At 37.4% G+C, this 24,115-nt stretch overlaps 1 protein-coding gene across 1 annotated transcript in view; it reads right to left on the reverse strand.

The window, feature by feature from the left end:
* Positions 1-1,625: 1,625 nt before the first annotated feature.
* Positions 1,626-24,115, reverse strand: part of CLVS2 (clavesin 2) — a 64,925-nt gene continuing 42,435 nt past the window's right edge. The window contains exons 3-5 of the mRNA XM_065889094.1: positions 15,734-15,844; positions 9,676-9,896; positions 1,626-2,723 (exon numbers count right to left, since the gene is read on the reverse strand). Coding sequence (XP_065745166.1) covers positions 2,636-2,723; positions 9,676-9,896; positions 15,734-15,844 — 420 coding nt within the window. The 3' untranslated portion in view covers positions 1,626-2,635. The remainder of the gene's footprint in view (positions 2,724-9,675; positions 9,897-15,733; positions 15,845-24,115) is intronic.

Here is a 24,115-nt window from a genome sequence, read left to right on the forward strand (position 1 = left end):
GAGTGGGGATGTACTATCTCAATGAAATCGAAAGAATATAAGGGTGCTTATTTACTATGTATGTAACAGGAGACATAGCAACATAACACAGAAAATCACATGAGGAAAAAGAAAATTCCTAAACAGTGTTAGTTAGCTGGTGCTGAGGGGGAAATTCATAAAGTTGATCAAATGTTCTCTAAGCAGCTTCAAAAACATTACTGGAAATTTTTTTCCAGACTGAAAAGACATAGGCAGACCGAACTAGATACAGCAATTTCAAAACACATCATTGTTGTAATTTGTTCATTCATTTAAAAATATTTTACACAATCCAGCCAACTCTCAATTGCTCATTTGAAAAAGAGCTGTCAAGCAGCAATGCCAATGCAGTTTCCAAATGTGGGGTAGGGAGAGAGTGTGAATGATACTTATAAGTGGGTAGGTATACACATAGAATATGCCTTCCAAGTTATTTTTGTATATGACACTAGCCTATGACAGGGGGAAAAAAAAGCTGGCTATGCTGGTTGACATCTGAAGCTGGTAGAATTCTGAAAATTGGCAATAAATGGTGCATATCAAATGAAACTCATGAAAATGCAAGGTTGACTGGCCTCCTGTACTTACTTCCTTTCCATTTTATTCCAGTGCATCATATTGTCTAACACTTGCTTGTATAGTATATAAAGCCCAATGCTAAAAAATGTATGTCAAGTTGGCAAAAATGTAAGAACAACATTGGTTAGGTTCTTAGATTAAGAGTTGCTGTGGCTTTTTATTCCAATGCATTCCAATCTCTGTAATATTTATGGGTGGAGCAGAGGACCGACAGTCATTATTCTGCATTTGATTGGAGGTCAGCATTTTTAAGGTATCTTGCATTCATATTTTTAATGTATATTTATGTATTTTTACAAATACTAGACAGTCCATTGGTGACACTGCAGAATTGTGTACTGATCTTGATTTTAAGATTCTTAGCTATAGAATTAGAACTTGACTTTTTAAAGCTTTTTACTAAGAAGTATATGAAAGCTGTTACATGCCTTTATTTCTGTTGGTTTCCAAAAGTTCCTTGAGATATTTTTCTTTCAAAAGAATATTTTAACGTTAAATCCTCAGTCTCAAAAATTACCACTCTGAAAAGGTGGTAAAAATCTTGCTTTTTCACACTAGAATTTGAAATTTAAAGTTAAATTTTTAAAATGTGCTATCTTTGCAGAATTTTTATGAAGTGAAAACTTTAACATAAGGATTCCAAATCTAGATTTATACTATAATATAGTATCTCAGATGCCCTCAGAAGATTTCATTATCTCTCCTGGATGCAATATGCTCTTAAAATCTTTTCTGAGAAGAAAATGCATACTTACTGGATCATTAGGAAAATTAACTTGAATTTGGGGAAAGCAATATTACTCTCCATCACCTGATACTGCCTACTGCCTTTGTTGATGCCTGTTGTTTTTTTGAAGACAAAATATATTGCACTAAAATGGCAGAGTCAAGATTGCATTACAAATTAAATTGAATTCCCTTAAATAAGTTCACTGAAAGTCTGTTTTACTATACCTCATTTTCATTAACTTTAATGGAAGTGGTTTTCCAGAGTTAGCATTGCATACAGTAATCTATAACATCTCTAAGACCATTGAATATGTGTGATTTACTTTGTAAGCCTGTCATATTGAGGATTTATTAGAGCTCAGTAAAAATATATACGTGTGTGAGAATATATATATTTTTTCAACCAGTGCACAAGAATTAGAAATTAGCCCCTTATTGGTACTTGGCAACTTTTATGTTCAAAATTAGCTGTCAAATACTATTCATGTATGAGTTCTCTTTCTCTTGATCAAAGAGTTTTGGGGGAAAAAGTTTCTTAAGGTACATCAGACAGGGATAAAATGGGGTCTGGAATAAAGGACACATTGTGAAGACAGCAGTTTAAAAAGAATCCACTCTCTTTCAGAATTCCACATCTTAATTTGGGGAACATATTTTTTCACAAGACTCCAGGAATTAAACAACATAGAAGAGTTCAAGTGTTGAGTTTACCAGGTCATTTGCCATTTCTTGTCTCCCAAATGCAAGGCCAGTGATAGTCACCAGGGTACGTTTTCTGTGAACTGAAAATCACTAGACAGTTAATACATTTATCATAATAATTTCATAGAATCATCTAGTTCCCTGTGCCCATTAAATGTACATTTGAGTATGACAGTTTCAGAGAAAAACAACGAAACAATCACTATGATAGCTGAAATATGGCTTCATAGGAAACAGGGCTACATTTAATTAGCTTTAATTGCTTATGTGTCTTTTCTGTTCTTGTTATAGTTCATATCACTGGCATAGACTCATAAGCCAATCTTCCAATTTAAGTTACTACCAAAATTTACAAACTGGACGTGAAGAGTACATTGTATTTACAAAGAACTTGGCACTTACAGAATAAATTATTGACCTTTTAAAAAAAATTCAGACCAGGGCACCCATGGTTCAGGCAAACGGGAAAGCCTGATGTCTTATATATTATGCTACATTAACGTGAATAAATAAATTTCCAGCTGGTAATTCCTCCGCAGCGCTGGCCCTGGTGCTGAAAACAAGTACCTTCCATTTCTAATCCATGGGGAGAGTAGAGAAGTTATCAGTCCAGAGAGAGCAAAGGTTGCATGTTTTCTTCCTCATTTTTATCCATGCGTTTTAACACTGTAGGATCCACAACTGATTGGGATCTAGAAATGATAAAGCCAATGTCAGTGCGTTACTGCCAAACAATCACCTTCTGTTCTCTGTCTTTTCTCCTTTATTACTTCTCTCATGGACGTGGATTAACTTTTTCTACAACAAGAGGCTTATGAACTGAGAATGCTGCACATTTAAAGAGATACATTTAGGGTGATGTTTTGCATCAAAGGAAACAATCCCCTCTGGCCTCTGAATAGAATAATGCTCAGCAGAGGATTTTAAATACATAATAATAGGCTTAAGTTCTCTTCTTTACAGTCAAGCAAGAGACTTCTTTGAGTCTGAGAATTTCTAGTACAGGACTGATGTATTCCAAGAGATCACCAAATGGGGGAACTATTACAGTCAACTTATTGTTATAAGAAAAGAAGTAGAAATAGAAGGAGCCTTGATTCCTGCCTGAAAGGGCTCTATGAAACGACTTCAACAGGAATGTGCATTTTTAACCATCTTTTTTTATATTTAATGAGAACTTTAGGAAAACAATCAATATTTCGAGTTTTGTTCAATTTTCCACTAGGGCATCTGAATAAAATCAATCTTACTCTTGAAAACTTTAAGAAAAGTAGAAACCCCTCTTGTTTAGTCAGGAGCACTTTATGATTAGGAAAGCAAATAATGTGAAAGCCCCTTGCACCTGCCTTTGATAGCAGGTGGGAATTATATCTCAGTTCCTCACTAGGAAACAACATAAAACTGGGAAGGAGGAAAGTCAATGAAAAGTGCTACTGTGGTGGCAGGAAGCTGTCATCTTCATGGCTATGGCATTAAAGAAGCAGCTGCCCTTTTAAATTCTCCTCCATAATGAATTTTTCCCCTGCTGCTGCATTCCAACCATTTGGCTATTGCTGTGGCAATATGCCTCTTCACAGACCTCATTAATTTTCAAAAAGAAAGACTATAAGCTAAAATACAACCACACATGCTAATGAAAAAGAACAGCAATGGAACTAATTATCAAAGCAAAAATAATTACAGAAATAACTGATAAATTGACTCCTTCATTTAAATAAACTTAAATTCATTTCTAAAGAGAGAATGAAAAGGAAGGTGAGAACTTTAAAATAAGGAGGTTTATTTCCTAAGTCACTTTCACTATTTTACCTCAATAATAGGTATTAGATGCATATGTCAGAATGGGGACTGGCTGCAGTTGAATGTGGGGTGTGTGTGTGTGTGTATCTGTGTGTGTGCAGGAGAGAGAAAGAGACAGAGAGAGAGAGAAGGAGAAGGAGAAATGATAATTTATCTTAGAAAAAAGTACATGAATAAAATACATTTTAACACAATTGACAATTGCGCAAAGCACTTAATAATTAGACTTGCAACATTGTTTTTCTTAGACTCAACTGAAATAATTGGTTTCCCAAGATGAATCCACGCTAAAATATACAGGGGTTCATTTAATGTCCTGCACTAGAGGGTTACTTGACAACGAGTACCCACTAGACTATAAATTCCATGAGCAGGGACTTTATCAGTTTCTCTCCTTGCTGTGAACACAATGCGTGTCACAGAGTCTGTTACACAGTAGGATTTCGATGTCTTAACTTTTATCCAATAAATAATTTCCATACTGAAAGAAGATGGCTATCAAGCATTCAAAGCGAAGAGTGATGAAGATAAAGCAATTTATCCTGTGGAGAAAGAAATTCTTAACAAAAACATTTATTTTAAAATTCTCACAAAGTTAAATATATAAATGTTGGGGCATATCCTAATAATATTCATTAAGTACACACCACAGCTCTTCAGACAGCACAGAGTCTACAATATAATCATTTGCCATAATGTTCTATTAAAACACACATCATACAAATACACATACACATGCACACGCATCTTTTAAATCCTTACGTTCCTTGACTACTTTTACTACCAAATGTAAAATAGATAGCTGGTGGGCAGCAGCCGCATAGCACAGGGAGATCAGCTCGGTGCTTTGTGACCACCTAGAGGGGTGGGATAGGGAGGGTGGGAGGGAGGGAGACGCAAGAGGGAAGAGATATGGGGACATATGTATATGCATAACTGATTCACTTTGTTATAAAGCAGAAACTAATGCACCATTGTAAAGCAATTATGCTCCAATACATATGTTAAAAAATTTTTTTAAATAAAAAAGTATTAGAGGATACGGCAATTTTAATAAAATAGTTTAAATTACAGTGCTCTATCCAACCTGGGATTAAGTTCCTAGTTTGCTTTTTTAAAAAACATCTTTATTGGAGTATAATTGCTTTACGATGGTGTGTTAGTTTCTGCTTTATAACAAAGTGAATCAGTTATACATATACATATGTCCCCATATCTCTTCCCTCTTGTGTCTCCCTCCCTCCCACCCTCCCTATCCCACCCCTCTAGTGTGGTCACAAAGCACCGAGCTGATCTCCCTGTGCTATGCGGCTGCTGCCCACTAGCTATCTATTTTATGTTTGGTAGTGTATATATGTCCTAGTTTGCTTTTATCATGCACTACAGATGTCAGAATTGTTGGATGATGAACGCTCCTGGCTCAATACGCAGAACTATTCCTCAATAAAACAAGCCAGGCAGAAACAATTTCTGATTAAGATTTTTTTGATATTTAATTGCCCCAAGTGTACTGTTGTTTTAGTCTAGATTTTCTTTTGTGCTCTCTTATACAAAAAAACAGGGTTATTTGTGCAGGATCATAACTGTTAATAAATTGGTCTGTTTCAATTGCAATAGAGGAAGTTACCTAACATTAACTCACAGTACATCTTAGCAGTCTCCAGCCTCTACTGTCTTTCAATGAATAACTTTTTTTCCTCATGAAAACCTATTGTTTAACTTTAATTATCCAGGTATCATTTATTCATTTATTATGTATCTACAATATTGTGCTATACCTTAGTGTTTAAGAGACTAGATTTTAGACAGAAATGGATTCCAATTCCACCTTCTACTATTTATTAGTTCTGTGACCAAGGGAAGGCTATTTAAACTTCCTAAGATTTTGTTCCCTTATCTGAAAAATGGGGAAAATAATACCTACATCATACAGATGTATTGAGGATCAAGTGCAATAATGCATGCATAACCCCCGGCATTAATTCCGGCAGATAGCATATGGTAGTGGTTAAGGAAATAACTTAGAGAATACTATTACCTGTGTTCCAGCATTAGCATTGTAGCTTTGGAGGTATGTGAAGTGTAGAAATTTCTTACCTTCTCTGTATCTGGGTCTCCTCATCAATAAGATGGGTATAGTATTACCTTATTAGTTGTTTAGAAAAGCAAAGGAGTTGATGTATACAAAGCATTAGATAGGGTTTGGCATGTAGTAACAATAGGTGTTGAATATTATTTAATCAAATGGAAGTGCATATTGCCATAACAACATCAGTGTTGATGCTCACTGCAACTGTTGTGTGCCAGGCACTACCCTGGGTCCTAGAGGCATAAGTTAAAAGACATTCCCCGAGTTCAAGGAACCCATTCTCTAGTGAAGTTTGTATTCTTTCACATGATTATACTATCTCTCCACAAATTTACACGGAGGAACATAATCTTATAGCTATACACGTAGCTAAATTCACCCAAAGGAACAGTTATCTACAACTCTTTGGTGAAGGAATGACTTTTCCCCTCTCAATCTAAGAATGATATAAAACTGGAAAAGGAGATGGAGGAAGGGTGGAACCTAAAAACAATTTTCTCCCGTCCTTGATGGGGAACTGCCATTCCCTGCCACAGAGAAGATAAAAATAAAGTGAAACAACTTTCTTGATCTCATTCTTCAGGAGTTTTCAAATAGAACCATATAAGCTTCATATGATACAAAAGCTACACCAAACAAAGGATGTCTGAAATTCCAATCAGCCCATGTCAGAAGCAAGAAACTCAGGGCTGGGGAGGTCATTGTGCTGTAAGCCAAGTCTTCAGGGGACAAAATGTCCAAATTAATTGGAGAAGAAAATCAGGATCCAAAAAAACTTCAAAATGTGGATCGCCTGAACCAAATCTAACAAGATGATGTCAATTAAAATAATGTGCTTGGAGGAAAAAGCTAAACACAGAAATAAAGAATTATGAGGATAAGGATCTATAAGTAAAGAGACCAGTTTTAAGGGGTTCAGTATGAGTCAGCAATGTGCCTTGGCTGCCTGAATGGCAGCAACAGTGACAGCAACAGCAACTAAAGGAAGCCAATGAGGTCCTCACTGCAAAGCCAGAATTCTGGAACCTCTATGCAAGTAATGATAACGTCAGATGTCACCTCTACAATTCTAAACACTGCACCTAAAAGGGGCCACTGACAGACAGCAGAGGACTCCTTCATTCATTTAACTGGTGCCTAGTGAGCATGGTTTGTGTGCCAGGCTCCACTCCAGGCACTGAGGATTCAGAAGAGAACAGGACAGACAAAGCCACTAAAGTCTCCCTGAAGCTTACATTGCAGGACAGGGGGATAAATAACTAAATAAAATCAATCATTTCACTGACTAATAATGAACTATGAAGAAAATAAAGAAGGTGATTGATAGGAAGTGTCTAGAATGAGTAGGAAGTGGAGCTGATTAAGACCTGATGACTGAGAAAGACCAAAAGACCCTCTTGAGGAGATGACCTTTGATTGGGGCCAGCCATTGGAAGACAGAGGAAAAGAATATTCCAGCCAGAGATGACAACAATAAAGACCCTTGGATAGGAACAAGCTGGGGAGGCTGAAGGAGAATAAAGAAGGATGTTGTGTCTGAAATGTAGGGGAAGAGAGAAAAGGTAAATAAACTTAGAGGAGAGAGGTAGGCAGGATCAGATCATGTGGCATATTGTAAGTCTCGATATGGAGTTGATTGTATTCATTGTATAATCAGCAGTCACTTAGAAATTCAAAGCAGAGAAGTGAAAGGATCTGATTTACATTTTTAAAATATGATTTTGATTGCCACATGGATAATATAATAAATGGAAGGTAGGGGAGCAGGGTAAAGGTGGAGGCAAAGAGAGCAGGTAGGAAGTTTTGGAGGAAGTGTGGGTGATGGGGATGCAGCTAAGGCTGTAGAGGATATAGAGAGAGGTGTGCTCAGAGGAGGGGACCACATTAGTTAACAAGTCACAGAAGGAGGGGCTAAAGGAAATGAGCATTGCTAGCTGGCAAAGGAAAAGACTAAGGGACACCTATGAGAGCTGTCTCCAAATCCTCCTGTAGCTCAGTTCTACAGTGAGGGCACTCTGTGTCATGCTGTCACAGAAGAGTAGACAAGATTTATATCAACAACATGAAAGACTCTGTACCTCATGGATTGGAACCTTGTTCCATTACATATAGACCATGTGACTTTGGGGATACGAATATCTGTTTAACAAGGTTGCTGTGAGAATTAAATAAGTGAATGTTACCAAAAAAGGTACCTAGTAAGGGCCTAACTCATGAGAAGTTTATTAAAAATGGTAGATTGTAACAATTATCACTGTTAGAATTTTAATTTTTATCAGCAGGAACCTATTCTTAGGCAATGGCTTTTAACCATTTTTGTCTTAGACAACTTTGAGAATTTGATGAAATATGCCTTCTCTCCAGAAAAAAAATGCACCATATATACATTTATATATCTATATATACATACTTACATTCAAACATATACACACACAGTTTTGAATACAACTTTTATCACTTTACATACCACTTTGAGAGTCCATCAATGAACCCCTTTGGTGAGAAGAGCATATAACTCAAATTAGGAAGCCTTGTTTTAAGAGGAGGGAGTTGAAAAACCCAAACTTGATTTAAAGATAAGCTTGTCAATTAGTGGAGAAATTAAAGCTGAAGATGTTCCTGGCCTTTCCGTTCTCTCCAAGGAGTTGTGGAGCAGCCTGGGGAGCAGCCCGCCCCCCAAGAACAGCAGCAGCTGCAGCAGCAAATAAAAGAGGCCAGTCTCAAAGATGCCACTGCATGAGTCAGTGGTGACCAAATGACCCTAAGGCTTTCCTCAGAGAAGGATGCAAGGTAGTGTTTGCAATGACATGGGAGATGCCCTTGTGTCCTCCCTGAATTAGGTGAAGAGAGTCTTGTGGGAGCTGTGGTTCCTATATTTCTAGGATAGGAAATGAACCAAGAAATAATATTTGTGATCCAAATGAACCGTGGGCTGGTGTGGCCTGGGGTAGCATAAGAATTAGATGTCTTCATCTAATTGCTACAGAATGCAAACTCAGAGGCAGTTATGCATTTGTGTGTATCTGGCAACCCCTTTGCCCTCGATCATCAGTAGATTATGGCTGGACATATGTTTTACCCATATTGGATACCAAACGCCTAGGAAAATTTTTATTACGGAGCATGTGTTGAATAAATACCCATTGACTGAAAGAAAACAGGCCGAATAACACTATGAGAGTCAAAGCAGGAAATCAGATTCTGACTCAACAATGAATTCTGTAAAGATTAAAGCTGTAGGGAAAGACAGTGTTTTGCCCCAGGAATGGCTAGACGGAAACTTTTAAACAGAAACTTGGCAGAGATGCTGAAAAAAGAACGTAAGCTTTGAATGTTAGTGTTTGAAGTGTGTGTGTGTGTTCACTCTATGGATCCCTTCCTTCAAATGAAATCTTATACAGAAGTCCAAAAATTTGTTTAGATAGTCAGTCTCACCGCAGTGGAGATGGGCACTGTCCCCACCCCCTACCTGCTTGCCCTGAGGCACTCAACCAGAACCTTAAAGAACAGTTTGAAAAGCCACTGGATTGGCTGACTTCTAAGGGGCCAGCTGGATTGTGAATTTGGAGCAACATTGAGTTGAGGTTACCTTGAATGAATTTATCTTTGACTTGAAGCTCCTTAGACATCCAATCATAGAAGCATGAAAGGCTTTAAAATGTCACCAAATATCTACTTCAGAAAAATATAAAATCTGGAGTTGTATCAGGTGTCCCCACCTGGCCCAGCCCGCTTCCCAGCAACCTCCAGCATACCTCTTCATGGACTTGGGGGAGAGTTCCTTCTCTACCTCCTTCACAGGCATGTTGTAGGAGTCCACACTGTATTCAGTGTCGTCATCATACTCGTGGTCTAGCAGTGTTCTCGCCCAGGTTCCCATATCGTAAGGGGGGAGCATTCCTCCAAACTCAGAGGGCAAAATCTCAGGATGAATTAGTTGGTGTAGACTGTTCAGGTTGTTACCGTGCAAAAATATCTACAAATGCAAGAAGAGGGTGGGAGAAAACACACAGAGGAGAATAAATATCACCCAGATTTGGGGAACTGGGCGGGTGGCGGGGAGGGGGGGACGGAAGATTGAGGATAGGAATGCCAAAGCAAGAGTTTTCCATGTCTGTTAAAATATTTAAGCCCCTCATCTACTCTGAAACAGGAAGGCTGGTTCTGTAATCCTAGTACTTCATATAAAAATCCTGAGGCTCAGGGATTTTAGGTAGCTTCTAGAAGGTCAGATCGTTATTGGTTTAAAGAACTAGAACAAGAAATTTAGTTTCCTGCTTCATAGCTGGGAACATGAGCAGAATCTAACGTGCGCGTTGATCTGCACATTATCCTGGTGTTAGCTGTACAAAGCTGATGATGTGCATAATGAACGCTGTTAAAAGACTCTTCTCATAAGGACTCAACAACTGCTGAGCCCATTCAAGTTATTAAACCCAAAAGCTGTCACCAGTATGGCTTTCTCTTTATCTTCGGTAAAAATAAGAATACTGTAACCACTAAATTACCGCTTTATAATGCAAAGTATGTGATGTAAATAAAAGTAGATTAGCATCATCACAATGAAAGGTTGACTGAAGTTTCACATCCCAAAGGACCAATGTTCTATAATGTTGCCAGCATCTTCTCTGCTAAGGATTTCCATGGTTATCATTCAAATCAGAAATGGAATGAGTTGAAACTGTAAAGCTGTGTACATCTGTTAATTATTCTTATCACTGTCTACATAGAGCTTTTTGTTAAACTGGAGAATTATTTAAGCTACATACTCAAGATTTGTTTCTCCATAAATTGCCACCTCTTTCCTCTTCTTTCATTTCAATCTCAGGACTTCAGATCAGTCTTCTCTGATAAAGTACTCTTGTCACCTCATATAAACTTATACATTTATTTAAAGATTATAATTTATAAGTGGCTTAGAAATCTCATACTTCAGGTTCAAGATGAACAGGCTAAGAGGTTTATCTTGCTTTCCATACTTTTAGAATCCACGGAAGTAAATATACTGGGAAACAAAGACTAGTCTATATCAAATAAAATGAGAGGAATGGGAGTCACCAGTCAACAAATAATTTCAACAAATTGTGCAAGAGTATAAAAGCACCTGAGATCAGGTCACTGGCCAAAATGATCACAGCAAGTGGCTGGTGGAATACATAATGTGGGGCTTACAGAGGTGGAAGATACTGTCTGCCCCAAGTTAAATCAGGTTAATTGCAAATTTTACACCTTCCCCTTCCTACGTACAGAGCACAACAGGAAAACACACACACACACACACACACACACACTCTGTCTCTCTGTCTCTGTCTCTGTCTCTCTCTCTCTCTCCTATAATTTTCCTGGGAAAATTAAGTTCTAGCACCTGAAATCCCTACTTTATTAGGTATACAACCTTTATTTCATCAGATGTACTACTTCATGTCAGAAACCTTATCTTTCAAGTCATGCAAGAGTTAGGTAATAAATCCTTAGAAAAGTAAATGTAATTCACACTACTTCTCTTTTCACTAACACTCTGTTCCCTCCTCCCTCAACATCACTTTCAGCTTTGGCCTTGTTTCCTCTTTCCCTGAAAAAATAGGGCAACCAGATGAGACCCACCCACTAGCATCTGTGTCCATATGCTTTGCCTTTGCTCCCAGCACAATGGAAGAATAAACTCTACAAAGGCCAACCCCTCCACCTGTGCACTAGAATTCATTCTCTCTTCCACTCAGTTATATTTCCCAAACAATTCTCTCTCGTCTCTCTCACATCATCAGATTTCCTCCTCTTCTCTATCTTTCCCATCAAAGAACAAACATACCAACTCTACTCTTCCCTCCCCCCCATACAGATGCATAAAACCTCTCTTGACCTTACCTCCAGTTATTATCCTATTTTTCTCCTTCCTTTCACTGCAAAATTCATCAAAGGAGTCATCTATATTCATTGTCCAAGTACTTTTGTTCCATTTTTCCTGAATCGAATCCAAATAGGCTTTGCCTCCCACCATTGCATGAAAATAGCTCTTGTCAAGATCCTTCTCACTGCTAAATTCAGTGTCCAATAATTCTCTGTCCTTATTTTTCTTAAACTCTCAGCAGCACTGGATATAGTAGATGGCTCTCCTCATTGAAACACTTTCTCCCAGGATCTCTTGGTTTCCTCCTATTTGATAGATGCTTTTTTCAGACTCTTTTGCTGGTTATTCCTCACCTCCCCAGCATCTTAACATCAGAGAGCTCCAGGCTTCGGTTCTCAGATTTATTCTCTTCTCTAACTATACTCACTCCTTGGTGATGTCATTCAGTCTAGTGGCTTTAAGTATTGTCCATACACTGAAAATTTATATTTTGAATCCAGACTTCTCTTTTGAACTCCATATTGTATTTCTACTCTCTATGTCACACCTCCACTTAAATGGTAAATGGGCACCTGGAACTTAACATATCCAAGATTGAACTTATAATTCTCTCCCCCAAATCAACTCCTCCCTATTTTCAATGTCAGTTAATCGTACAAATATGCTTCTAGTTTCTCAGGCCAAAACATTTGACTCATCTTTTACTTCTCTCATAATCTAAGTTGTCAGTAAATTCTTTTGGTACTACCTCCAAAATCTATCCTGAATTCAAACATGTGAACAACTCCACCCTTACAACCCTAACTCAACTCCCATCATCCTTCACACTGTGTTACTGCCTCCTAACTGCCCTCCTGACTTCCACTCTCGCCACCAATACTCTATTCTCAACACAGCAACAGAATGACCATGTTAAAACATCCGTCAGGTCACATTAGTCTGCTCATAATCCCCCATTGGCTTCTTCTTTCTCTCAGAGTAAGTCCTATAAGATCCTCTATGAACTCTTTCTGTGAGCACATCTCCTACTACTCACACCCTGCTGGAATATGCCATGCACACATTTGTCTCATCATTTATTGAAGTTTTACTATATTCTCCCCCGTGTATATTTTTTCTTCCTCCATTTCATGCAAGAAGGCTGGTTCTTTGGGTCTCCTTTGCCTCAGATTACCTTACAATTATACTTAGGCTGAACTTTTAAATTTAAAAAACTTTTACATTTTATTTTCCTAAACCATGCCATTGAAGAGATTATGGTAGCTGACCATAATTATGGTAGAAAGAGGGTAGAATATTTTTAAGAATTAGCAAGGAATAGAATAGCAAGCCCACGATTGAGGAAGAAGTGGAAATTTGTGACAACTAGCAGGAAAACCTGTTTCCTGTCAGCTCTTGGGGTGTGGCAGGACCACATCCGTGGACCAGCTGAAGAGTGCACTAGGGTAGTGGATTGAAACCTCGCCATTGGGTTCTGGCTTCAGTAAAGATGCTGAAGCATCTCCTTCTGCTGGAGCAGAAGGAGACCTTAATTCAAGGAACTAATACTAGCTTGAACAGTGGGCATGTCAAAAGTGGCCATGATGGATGGGAAGTTAGGCTCTACATGAAAGATTCTAGACACTGGTGAAATTTTGAGAAGAAGGGACCCCTGTCAACCCCTAAGGTTGACATTCCCATCAGCCCAGTGTGTTGGAAACTCAAAGTCTGATTTAATTTAAGAAAATGAAGAGCTAAATGTCTACTGTGAAAGAGGATTCACGACTCTTTCCTAGGTTTCCTTTTACCAGTTTTTCAGAACATAGATTTACAGCATCTGTGTTGTAAGTTGTTTGAGTAATACTGTAATGCTGAATCACTTGGGATTCCAGTAAGGAAATATAATAACGTTGCATTGTGCATTGATTATATACTTAAAAATTAAAGGTGTTTCAATCTATAATTATTTTCTCATACAAAAATTTCCAAGTCATATAGTTTTAATTAAAATGGTAAAATTCAAATACCTCAATTCCGTCTGGAATGGTGCTAGCAATGCATTCTTGTAGGCATTGTCAAAATCATCAAATTCCATCAAATAACCCCCAAACCTAGAACTTTCCTTGTTTTGTAGACTTGAAACTCTTCAGTCTTTTCAACAGAGCAAAATCATGTCAAAATCATGTCACAACAAGTCACTCCTGCACTCAAAGTCTTTCAAGTGCTCCTCATTTCACTCTGACTGAAAGCCCAGATCTTTACAACAGTGTACAAGACCCTCTATGAGCGGGCACACTATGTTCCTGCCCATCCAGTCCCCTAATATCCTCCCCAGTAGCTTATTCGTCTCCAGCTTTTCTGGCCTCCTTGCTATTTGTCAAATATTCCAGGCCTGTTTCTACCTAAGGACCATTGCCTTTGCTAGTCCCTCTACCTGGAACAGTCTTCCCAATACATCCACATTTTCAGCTCTACTACCTCCTAGCTGTGATTTAGAGCAAATGGTTTCACCTTCTATGCCTCATTTTCCCATCTATAAAAGGAGGAAAATAACAATGCTTACCCTAAAGCTTTGTTGGAGGGACTAAATGAGTTAACATGCCAAGAGTACTTAGAACAGCACGCGGCAAAGCGTGAACACTACAAAAGCATTCATTAGTACAACTTGTGCTAAAAGCCCCAGCAGGTATTTTGGATCACCTGATCATCCCTTCATAAAACAATGCTGAAAGTGTTTTTTCTGAGGCACATCAATACATTTTTCCAAATTATAAAATGTAAATTAATATGAATCTTGGTGGTAGAAATAATTCCTAATATAAATTATAATTGTTTACAGAATTCTTCCTCCTAAATTGCTAAAACATATTCAACAAATTCATAAACAGAAAACTCTCTGTTCACAAATGTTTGACACCGACACATACTAACAATGATTTCACTTTCACACTCACAGTAAGGCTTCTATGGCACTGAGATACCTGAAGTGCCTTCTCATTCATGAGAAACATGGAAAATTATCTTCCCTATGGATTTAGAAGTAACTATATTTTCCTGTGGAACTAATCATTTGAAAATTGGTCACAGCACAGTGGTAAAAATATCTCTAAATGCAGAGCTATTTGTATTCAAATGTTAACTCTACAACTTTACAGCTGTGTAAATGAATAAGCAAGTTATTTATCCATCCTAAGACTTACTTTCCTCAGCTTTTCAATAGGAGATGTTGCTTACTAAGCTTACTTTTCAGAGATGTTTGGAGGATAAAATGAAATAATGTACATTAAAATGCATTTTAAAATATTATCAGTAGTGATAAATGTGTTCGGTATTTACAATGTGCCATGCACTGCATTAAATAATTTATATAAATATTCTTATTCTCAGAAAAATGATTATTTTGGAACCTACTTTGAATATCCTCATTGTTGGATAAAATTGAATCTTGGAATTCAAGTAACTTGTAATTTAAAGAGATATTAAAATTTCTACACATTAGTATTCTTTCTGAAATGTGTGATTGATCAAGACAATCACTACAAAATTATATTAGAGATCACAAAATTCACTATATTCAATGTAATACATATTGTGAAATAACTAACGCCTATTTATAACATAAAAAATTATAACTTTTGCCTGCATATTACTTGAAATTAAGTGTACCAATAACAATATAGTAACATGGTATAATTTTTTTTACTCTTAAACTGAGGCTTTAATGTATAATGAATGTGCTAAAATGTTCTCCCCATTTGTGGAAAAGCAAGAGAGCTAGTTTTTAAGTATTTCTTTCACAGATACACTGTTCAGAATTAAGCACAAGTTTTTACATTTTGTAAAATATCTTTTATGTTATCTTTTAGAGTTATATTCAATACAGAAACACATTTTACCACAGCACATGTTATACATACAGTATGCATCATAATTTATTGAATGGGGGAGCAGAAAGGAAATAAAAAAACAAAGAAGCAAACAAATACCCTTTTCCGAGTCTTCTCCTTCAGGAAAGGCCGGATCACGGTATACAGGGCATGGATATACCATGGCTGGTTGACAAAATGAATTCCTCCAAATCGTGCTGGGAAACTATCCTAGAGTAACATGGCGGGGAAAAAAAATCAAGACACGCTTTAAAACACTGAGAAGGTTTAGGGAAGGCCATATGGTATATAAATTTGTTATTCCGTACACTTAAATGATTATGTGTATAGCTAAGGAGAAGAAAGAAGGAAGAACCTTAGGAAGTACCTTACTGCAATTAATCATTGTAACTTTCATACAGAAACTGAAGCAATATGTAATAAAGCACATCTTTCTCAAGAATAGGTTGTTGATAGGAATTTCAGCATTTTTAGGAGTGCCACGTTTTAAGCCTGCAAACTGCTAACAGTCATTATAGACCAAGAAATATAAGTAAATGACTATAGAAATTTGTCAAATAATGAATCTATGTTAGATAAGTGTCTATTAAAATGTATTTAAATTAAAATGTTTTATTAAATTTCAATGTAGTTATCTATAATGTGAGGACGGTCAGATATCAAAACTCACTTTATTCTCTTTATTTTATTACCAACTTTACTTTTACTTTACTCCTTTCTTTATTCCAACTACAAAAAAAGGAAACACGCTTAAGCAAAATAAAAACCTGGAATTATAGTGTAAGAAATTTGCACATGCATTTTGCCAAGTTAAATGAAAGTTAAACCCTCTGAGCTCACCCAACAGGAGTAAAATGGGGCTATCACAACGCCAGCCTCTCCTTCAGCAAGAACTCAACCATGTAAGGTTTGCATTTGAAGTGATGTAGAGTTGTTTTCCTCCTTTCTGTGACTAAATAGGTGCATCTCAAGTCCACCCCCAAATCTGAAGAGAATCCTTAAGCCAAATAAGTTACAACATTTGACAGAGCTACGGATTCTACGTAAATGGACATAGATTTTGCTACTGGTTCACCATTCCACACTGAACTGACTACAAAAGTCTCCTTTAAAAAACTGTACCACTAGAAGTGTCTCTTGAGTGGCATCATAATAATTGGCATACATCTAGATTCTACTGAGAACATAAACAGGAACAAAAGAGAAGAAACTGAAATAATTGTAGATCTATTTTCTTAGTTTAAATTTTCTCTTGAACAAGATTCAAAAGATTTAAAAACATGCATGGTGTAACATCATTAAATTATTTTGTTTTTAGGGGACACTTATGAGCATTAGAAATTAATTAGTCATTTTATATATTGATTTTTAGAGTCAACAAACATTTTTTCTGCAACAAAATTTCTATCTTTGAGAATAACATACTATGAAAAAACCACAGTATTTCAAATAATAAATACATTCATAAGCTGTGTCTTATTTTATGTCAATGTCTTACTTCTTTTATAAATTTGTAGCTTTCATTCATCAAGAGTATTACAAAACAGAAATGAATCAGGTAGAAATGCAGACATAGTGTCTTTTAATTTTTTTATTTTTTCAGCTAAATATGCTTTTATTTTCATATGAAAAAATACATCTGACTTCCACATAGCAGGTTACTTTTTAAAAAATTTTTATTGGAGTATAGTTGCTTTACAATGTTGTGTTAGTTTCTACTGTACACAGGCATAGAGAACAAACATATGGATACCAAGGGGGAAATGGGGGAGGATGAATTGGGACACTGAGATTGACATACATACACTATTGATACTACGTATAAAATAGATAACTAATGAGAACCTACTGTATAACACAGGGAACTCTACTCAGTGCTCTGTGGTGACATACATGGGAAGGAAATCCAGAAAAGAGGGGATATATGAATCATATATGTATATATGATTCATAGTGTCTTTTAAAATTATGACATTTTTATACATAAAATGAAGATAAATAATGTATATATAATAAAGAGAATACTAATATGTGCCCTCCACTCAGCTTAAGAAATAGAATATAATTGGTAACTTTGAAGATCACTGTATTTATATATTCTTTCATTTCCCCCACATTTTAAAATTTCACATTGTATTTCAAATATAAGGATTTCTCTTGCTTATATCAATATTTTATATTTTATTTTATAAATGTTATAAATATCATATTTTTATGTTGCATATTTTATATATATATATATATATATATATCTCCCTTAAAACATACTGTTACATTTTTTAAGTACTTAAGCTTTATAAAAATATCATAGTCAATGTGGTCGGGTAACAGTGTTTTTGCGGTTCTTTGTATTTGAAATTTAAACACGTTGTGCATAGCTATAGTTCATTGTCACTGTTGTATAGCATACCATTGTATGGAACACCACAGTTTATTTTCTTCTGTCCCTGCACATTGTTTTCCAAACTTTCGGTTTGTTTTGCTATCACCAACACAGCTGCTCTGCAGCCTTCATTCTCAGAAGTGTCTCTTGTGCATGTTCAGGTGTATGTGCAGGGTATTTATCTAAAAGTGTTAACGTTGAGTCATAGAGTGTATACAGTTCAACTTTACAAAATTGTTAGGAGCAAACTGCACCAACTTATACTCCTCTTTCCCCCAGTAATGCAGGAAAGTTCTGGCTGCTCCACATACTACACTTGGTATCATCCATCTTTCTAACTTCTGCCAATCTAGTGGGTGTAAAATAGATTCTCGTGACACTTTAATTCGTTAGTTGCTTCGTCTTTGCTTATTTTAATTCCATCATTAATAACATTGTTTGATAACATAACCATTTTACACAGAGCTGTTTTGTTTCTGGGTCCTTGAAGGCCTGAATTTGTTATCTCTGCCGGTCTTGTTCATGATATCTTGCTTATGGTGGATCATATTTGGCTAACATTAATCCTTGGGAATCCTGAAAGAGCTAGTTTGAGGATGCTTTTCTCCCGACAAGACCTATATTAGCTCCCACTAGGTTCTATCCCTGGATATGGGAGAGGCAGAGAGGTTCCTTAAATGTTTCCTGGCCAGCAGGGATTTCCCCAGCACAAGCTTTCCCTAAGGATGCAGCACCTGGAGGAATGCAGGTTCTCACATCCAGTCCCCAACTTGCCCTCAGTGTGTGCAGGCCTCACGTCTTCTCCTGCCCACCGCGCACCCCCAGCAATCATTACTCTCCAAAACTCTAGGTTCCTACAGTCAACATTGGCCTCCAGAACCACTCAAGCTTCCCTTATTCTGTTTCTTTCCAATAGACTCCATGTGTTTGTCTCTGTTGGGACTTGTTTTATGTTCACCAGAGTTCAGTAGAGCACCTAGACATATTTTCATTGTGATTTATTCAATACCTTGGTCCTTCATGGCAGGGAGATCTTTAAGAATTTTTAACCTACAGCACTACCTAAAGTAGAACTACTTAGTACACTTTTAAAATATACTCCTGAGTGAGCATTTGATCTCTAGAACAAAACTGAATGAACACCAGCTATCAGGTTTTTAAGCCAGAAGTCTTAGCTCAGTGATTCTTAAACTTTGAGAACCACTTGAGGTCATGCCTTCTACTGTGAACAAAGAATATACACATGTAAACACATAACTTACACATGATGCCATGGATTCCTTGGACACATCTTTCAATACAGAATGACTTGGTCAGTACCAAATCACAGTTAAGGCCGTGTGAAAGAGAAAGGAAAGCACTGACTTTGCAATCAAGTAGACCTAGGTTAAAATTCTGACTTAACAGTACCTCTGTGTTAAAAAGGTATCAAAGTCCAAAGCAAGAACATAATACTTGATTCCTTCCTTTCCTCAGTGTGATATTACTCATTTCCTTTCTCTTTTTCTTCTCCTTGTGGTATTACCATTATACACATGGTACACCTTTTGTAGTTGCCCTGCAGTCCTTGGATATTCTGTTCTGTTTTTTTTTTTTCCCTTTGTTCTCTTTGCATTTCAGTTTTTGAGGTTTCTATTGATATATCCTCAAGCTCAGAGATTCTTTCCTTAGCTGTGTCCAGTCTACTGAAAAGCCTATCAAAAGAAGTCTTCATTTCTGTCACAGTTTTTGATCGCTAGCATTTCTTTTTGGTTCTTTTTTAGGATTTCCTCCTCTCTGCTTACCTTGTCCAGCTGTTTTAGCATGCTGTCTAGTTATTCATTAAAGCCCTTAGCGTATTAATCATAGTTTAAAATTCCCAGTCTAATGATTCCAATATCCCTGCCATGTCTCATTCAGATGCTTACCCTGTCTCTTCAAATTTTGTTTTCCATCTTTTTTCAGTTATGACTTATAATTTTTTCTTGATAGCCAGGCATGATGTACCAGGTAAAAGGACCTATTGTAAAAGGCCTTCAGTAATAAAATGGTAAGAGGTGGGGGAAGGTAAAGCATTCTATAGTCCAATGGATTAGCTCTTGGGCTTTTAATGATCTTGTGCCTGTGGACTGTTAACTCACAAGAGCTTCTTGATTTTTTTTCCTCCCCGCTTGGGTGGAGCAGGATGGCTAAAGTACCTGGAGTTGGGTATTTGCCTTTTCCCATGTGGAAGACTAAAGTTGGGAGTTTCCCTCCCCCACAGGTCAGTTAAGCTCTAATAATACCCCAGCAGGTTAGGTTCTGGTTACTTGGTTTCTCCTGAGAGCAAGCCTTGATGAGTAGAGCAGAGTGCTCTGGTATATGTAAAAATGGTCCCTTTTCCCCTCCTCCTGATGCAAACACAAGGAGATTTTTCTCAAATATTTACGGTGAGAACTTGGTCAAGGTCCTGGAGGTAAATCTCACAAAAGTGTGGAAGGCCCCCCTATACCTGCTCCTCTCCCTGGAGCTTTTAACTCTCAGCATTTTATACAATGAGCCTCCAGCAATTCGTCATTAACAATTCAGGCTGTCCTTCCCCAGATTGGTTCCCACGTAGGTTTCTGATCATGACTTTCTGCCCCAATAAGCCAAGACTCCCTGTATTCACCTGTTTCTCTAATCCTGGGGGGTAGGGGATTGCCCTGTGTCCTCACACCACTTTTATAGATCTAAGAATAGTTGTTGATTTTTCAGTCTGTTCAGTTTTTTCCTTGTTAGGACAGAGTGGTGACTTCCAAGCTGTTTACATTAGGAACTGGAAACCAGAAGTCTGATCCCCTTTATTTCTGATCACACCTCAGGTCTTGCAGCTACACCCTACCTCTGTGTAGCTTCATATTTTCATATTCACCTTCCATATGATGCTAGTGTGATCACAGTAAAATCCGAAACTCACTACCTCCATTCCACTCTTCAGTACAATGTCACTTTCCCCCATCCCCTTCATGTCTGTTCATGTTCACATGTTGTTTTATCACTTGTTGATTCTGTTCCTTCCCATACGCATCCCTCCCTTTTTGTTTCATCTGCTTTTACTAATCCCTTAAGAATTAGCTCAGGCAACATCATTTCCAGGAAGCTCTTTTGATCCTTTTCCTGACTTATCCCACTGCTCTCACATCAAAGCCCATCTCTACCATCACAGTGTCTAAGTCCATCACTGCACTTGCCATGAGATACTAAAATTGTCTCTTTATTTACCTGCCTCCACTACTAAATTGTGAGCTCTCTGAGTGCAGAGGTTGTGTGTTCCATATGGTCTGTTGGTGCTGGGCCTGGCATCCATTTCCACCTACTTCATGCCTCACCTAACAGAGCAGGGGATGGAAGGCTAAAACAGGAATCTATGTTAGCTAGGGTTCTGACCAGGTGAGATCTGTCAATGAGATGCACTTGAATAAGATTTAAAGGACTAAAGGGAGGCAGCAGTCACCTTCCTGTGCAATGACAGCTGCTAAGCGAGCTCTAGAAGAGCAATTGTTTACAGTAGTGTCTTCACACCACCTTCTACTTTCTAGTTACCACCTCTGGAAGGTAAAAGTCTGCTGGGACATTAGCAGTAAGAGGGTGAAGACATCAGTTTCTTGACCTCTGAATCACATCTGCAGGGTTGGGACCTCAAAACCAAGAGAGCAGTCACAGTCCTCCGTAATTTTCATTCCTCCTGCTCTTCCAGTGAGGTTTTAAGCACTCACTCACTGCATTTAAATCCATTTTTCCTTGAACTATCCAGAGAGATTTCTGTTTTGCGCACTGAATGCTGATCCAGACTGTGCCTGATTCATCCTTCTACTCCCAGCATTTTGAAAACCTGTGTATGTGAATGTGTGTGTAAGCTAGATGAATATTTATTAAATGAAATACATTCTGATATTTATTATTTAAGTAAACTAGTTACATTCTCTGAGCTACAATTTCTTTATCTGCAACATGGGAACAATATTTAACAGGACTGCTAATGGCTCACCATTGGTGCCACTCATTGAGCCCACCTTCTTGGTGCTGAGCTACCATATTAACTCCCACTTTACACACGTGGAAATGACCGCGGTGGTAATTTTATAATATAGTTTATTGGGCAATTGTTTGGCCCTAAATAACACTACATAGTACAAAATAATAATCAAAATATTAAGAATATACAGTATGTTGATCATTGGCTCTGGCCACACTGCTCTTCACTGGAGACAAGGAAATAAGTGCTTTGCAATTAATGAGAATATAGCCAAAATGGGCTGAAAAGAGTTAATAGAATTTCTACCTTCCAAAAGCTTTTGCCAATTCACCTACTTCCATTCGTTTTTCCTTGAGCAGAACACTTTGTGCTTGAGGTACAGATTGTCTGGCCTGAATTCTTCAGTTAATGGAAACTTGACCCACCAAAGCTGTAGTGGAACTCGGCATGTCTCCAAGCCTCTGCTGACCACAAACTCAAATAAATATCCTTCTTTGGGAGAAGATGGATTTGGAAGTACTTCCAGCATGTAATATGTGGGTTTTCTTAAGAGTTGACTGCCATGGCAAACAACTGCAAAATGAGCTCAGTCAAAGCAAAGCCTTGATCTTCTCCTCATTGGCATAAAAACACTATGAACACAAGAGACTTTGGCATCATGGGCACCATATAGAGGGGTAAACATATTTATATCTACCAAATATACATAAGAGAATTATTCACATATTTCTAGCAAAAAAAAAATATGTTTGCCCTAAATATCTAGCTATTCAAGAAAAAAACAATTAGAGAATCTGAACTATTAGCATGTAACTCAAATTTTTAACTGATTTTGATGAAATATAAAAATTGTGTATTAAGATTAACACTACTATGAGTAAATTGTCAGATTTGAGAACATAAATCAATATAGTTTCTGGTGTAATTAAAGGTTGAGGTAATAAATATGAGGAAAATGAACTTTTCTATTATTACATCACAACTCTGGTCTTGTTTCACAAGTAAGACTGTCTAGGACTCCTAAACCAGACTGTCTACGGTTCCTCAACTTCTTCTTAAACTTATCAACTGGGTTTAAGAATTGTCCTCAATGTGAACATAGGCAAAAATTGTATTTGTAACTCACCCATTCAGAATTAAATCTATTCGGCCTTTTTTAATGTTTGTTTTTCTTTTCCTCTTTTCTTGCACTTTTTGTAGCACTTAGTTTCAACTACTATATGCGCTATGGCAAAATGCATTTAGTAATAAATTGTAGCACCAGCACCTAGAAATTACACCTTTAATTCCACAACTCTACCTTTGAAGTTATACTAGGATCAAAAATATTGGACTGTTCTTTTATGAAGCTTTTAGAATAAATATAAAACACGTTTGTTGTAGAAATTTTGAACACAAAATAAAATATAATTTTTTTTTGCGGTACGCGGGCCTCTCATTGTTGTGGCCTCTCCTCTTGCGGAGCACAGGCTCTGGACGCGCAGGCTCAGTGGCCATGGCTCATGGACCTAGCCACTCCATGGCATGTGGGATCTTCCCAGACTGGGGCACGAACCCGTGTTCCCTGCATCGGCAGGCGGACTCTCAACTACTGCGCTACCAGGGAAGCCCAAAATATGATTTTTAAAAAGTCACTCATAACTTTACCACCTAGAGACAAAAGCAATACTCTAACTATCTTGGGGTATGTCTCCATTTCTTTTCAGTTATGTTTTATATAGATGACATGAAACTCTAACAGTCTGAAATTATGATAATACTTTTTTTATAATGGCTCATATGTGTGCAACATACACGATATCACTTTCTCTAAAAGTATGAGTAGGTATAGAAAGTAGGTGATTATTGTAGCAGTTGGTACTACTGGTTCCTTAGGGAGGATCAACATTAGCTTCCTTCAGATATGTTCAAACTTCTTAAGATCGGTCTGCTTTGATAGCTAGTGGGAAGCAGCCGCAAAGCACAGGGAGCTCAGCTCGGTGCTTCGTGTCCACCTAAAGGGGTGGGCTAGGGAGGGTGGGAGGGAAACACAAGAGGGAGGGGATATGGGGATATATGTATACATATAGCCGATTTGCTTTGTTATACAGCAGCAACTAACACAACATTGTAAAGTAATTAT

Source organism: Phocoena phocoena, chromosome 12 (assembly GCF_963924675.1).
Source record: "Phocoena phocoena chromosome 12, mPhoPho1.1, whole genome shotgun sequence".
NCBI lineage: Eukaryota > Metazoa > Chordata > Mammalia > Artiodactyla > Phocoenidae > Phocoena > Phocoena phocoena.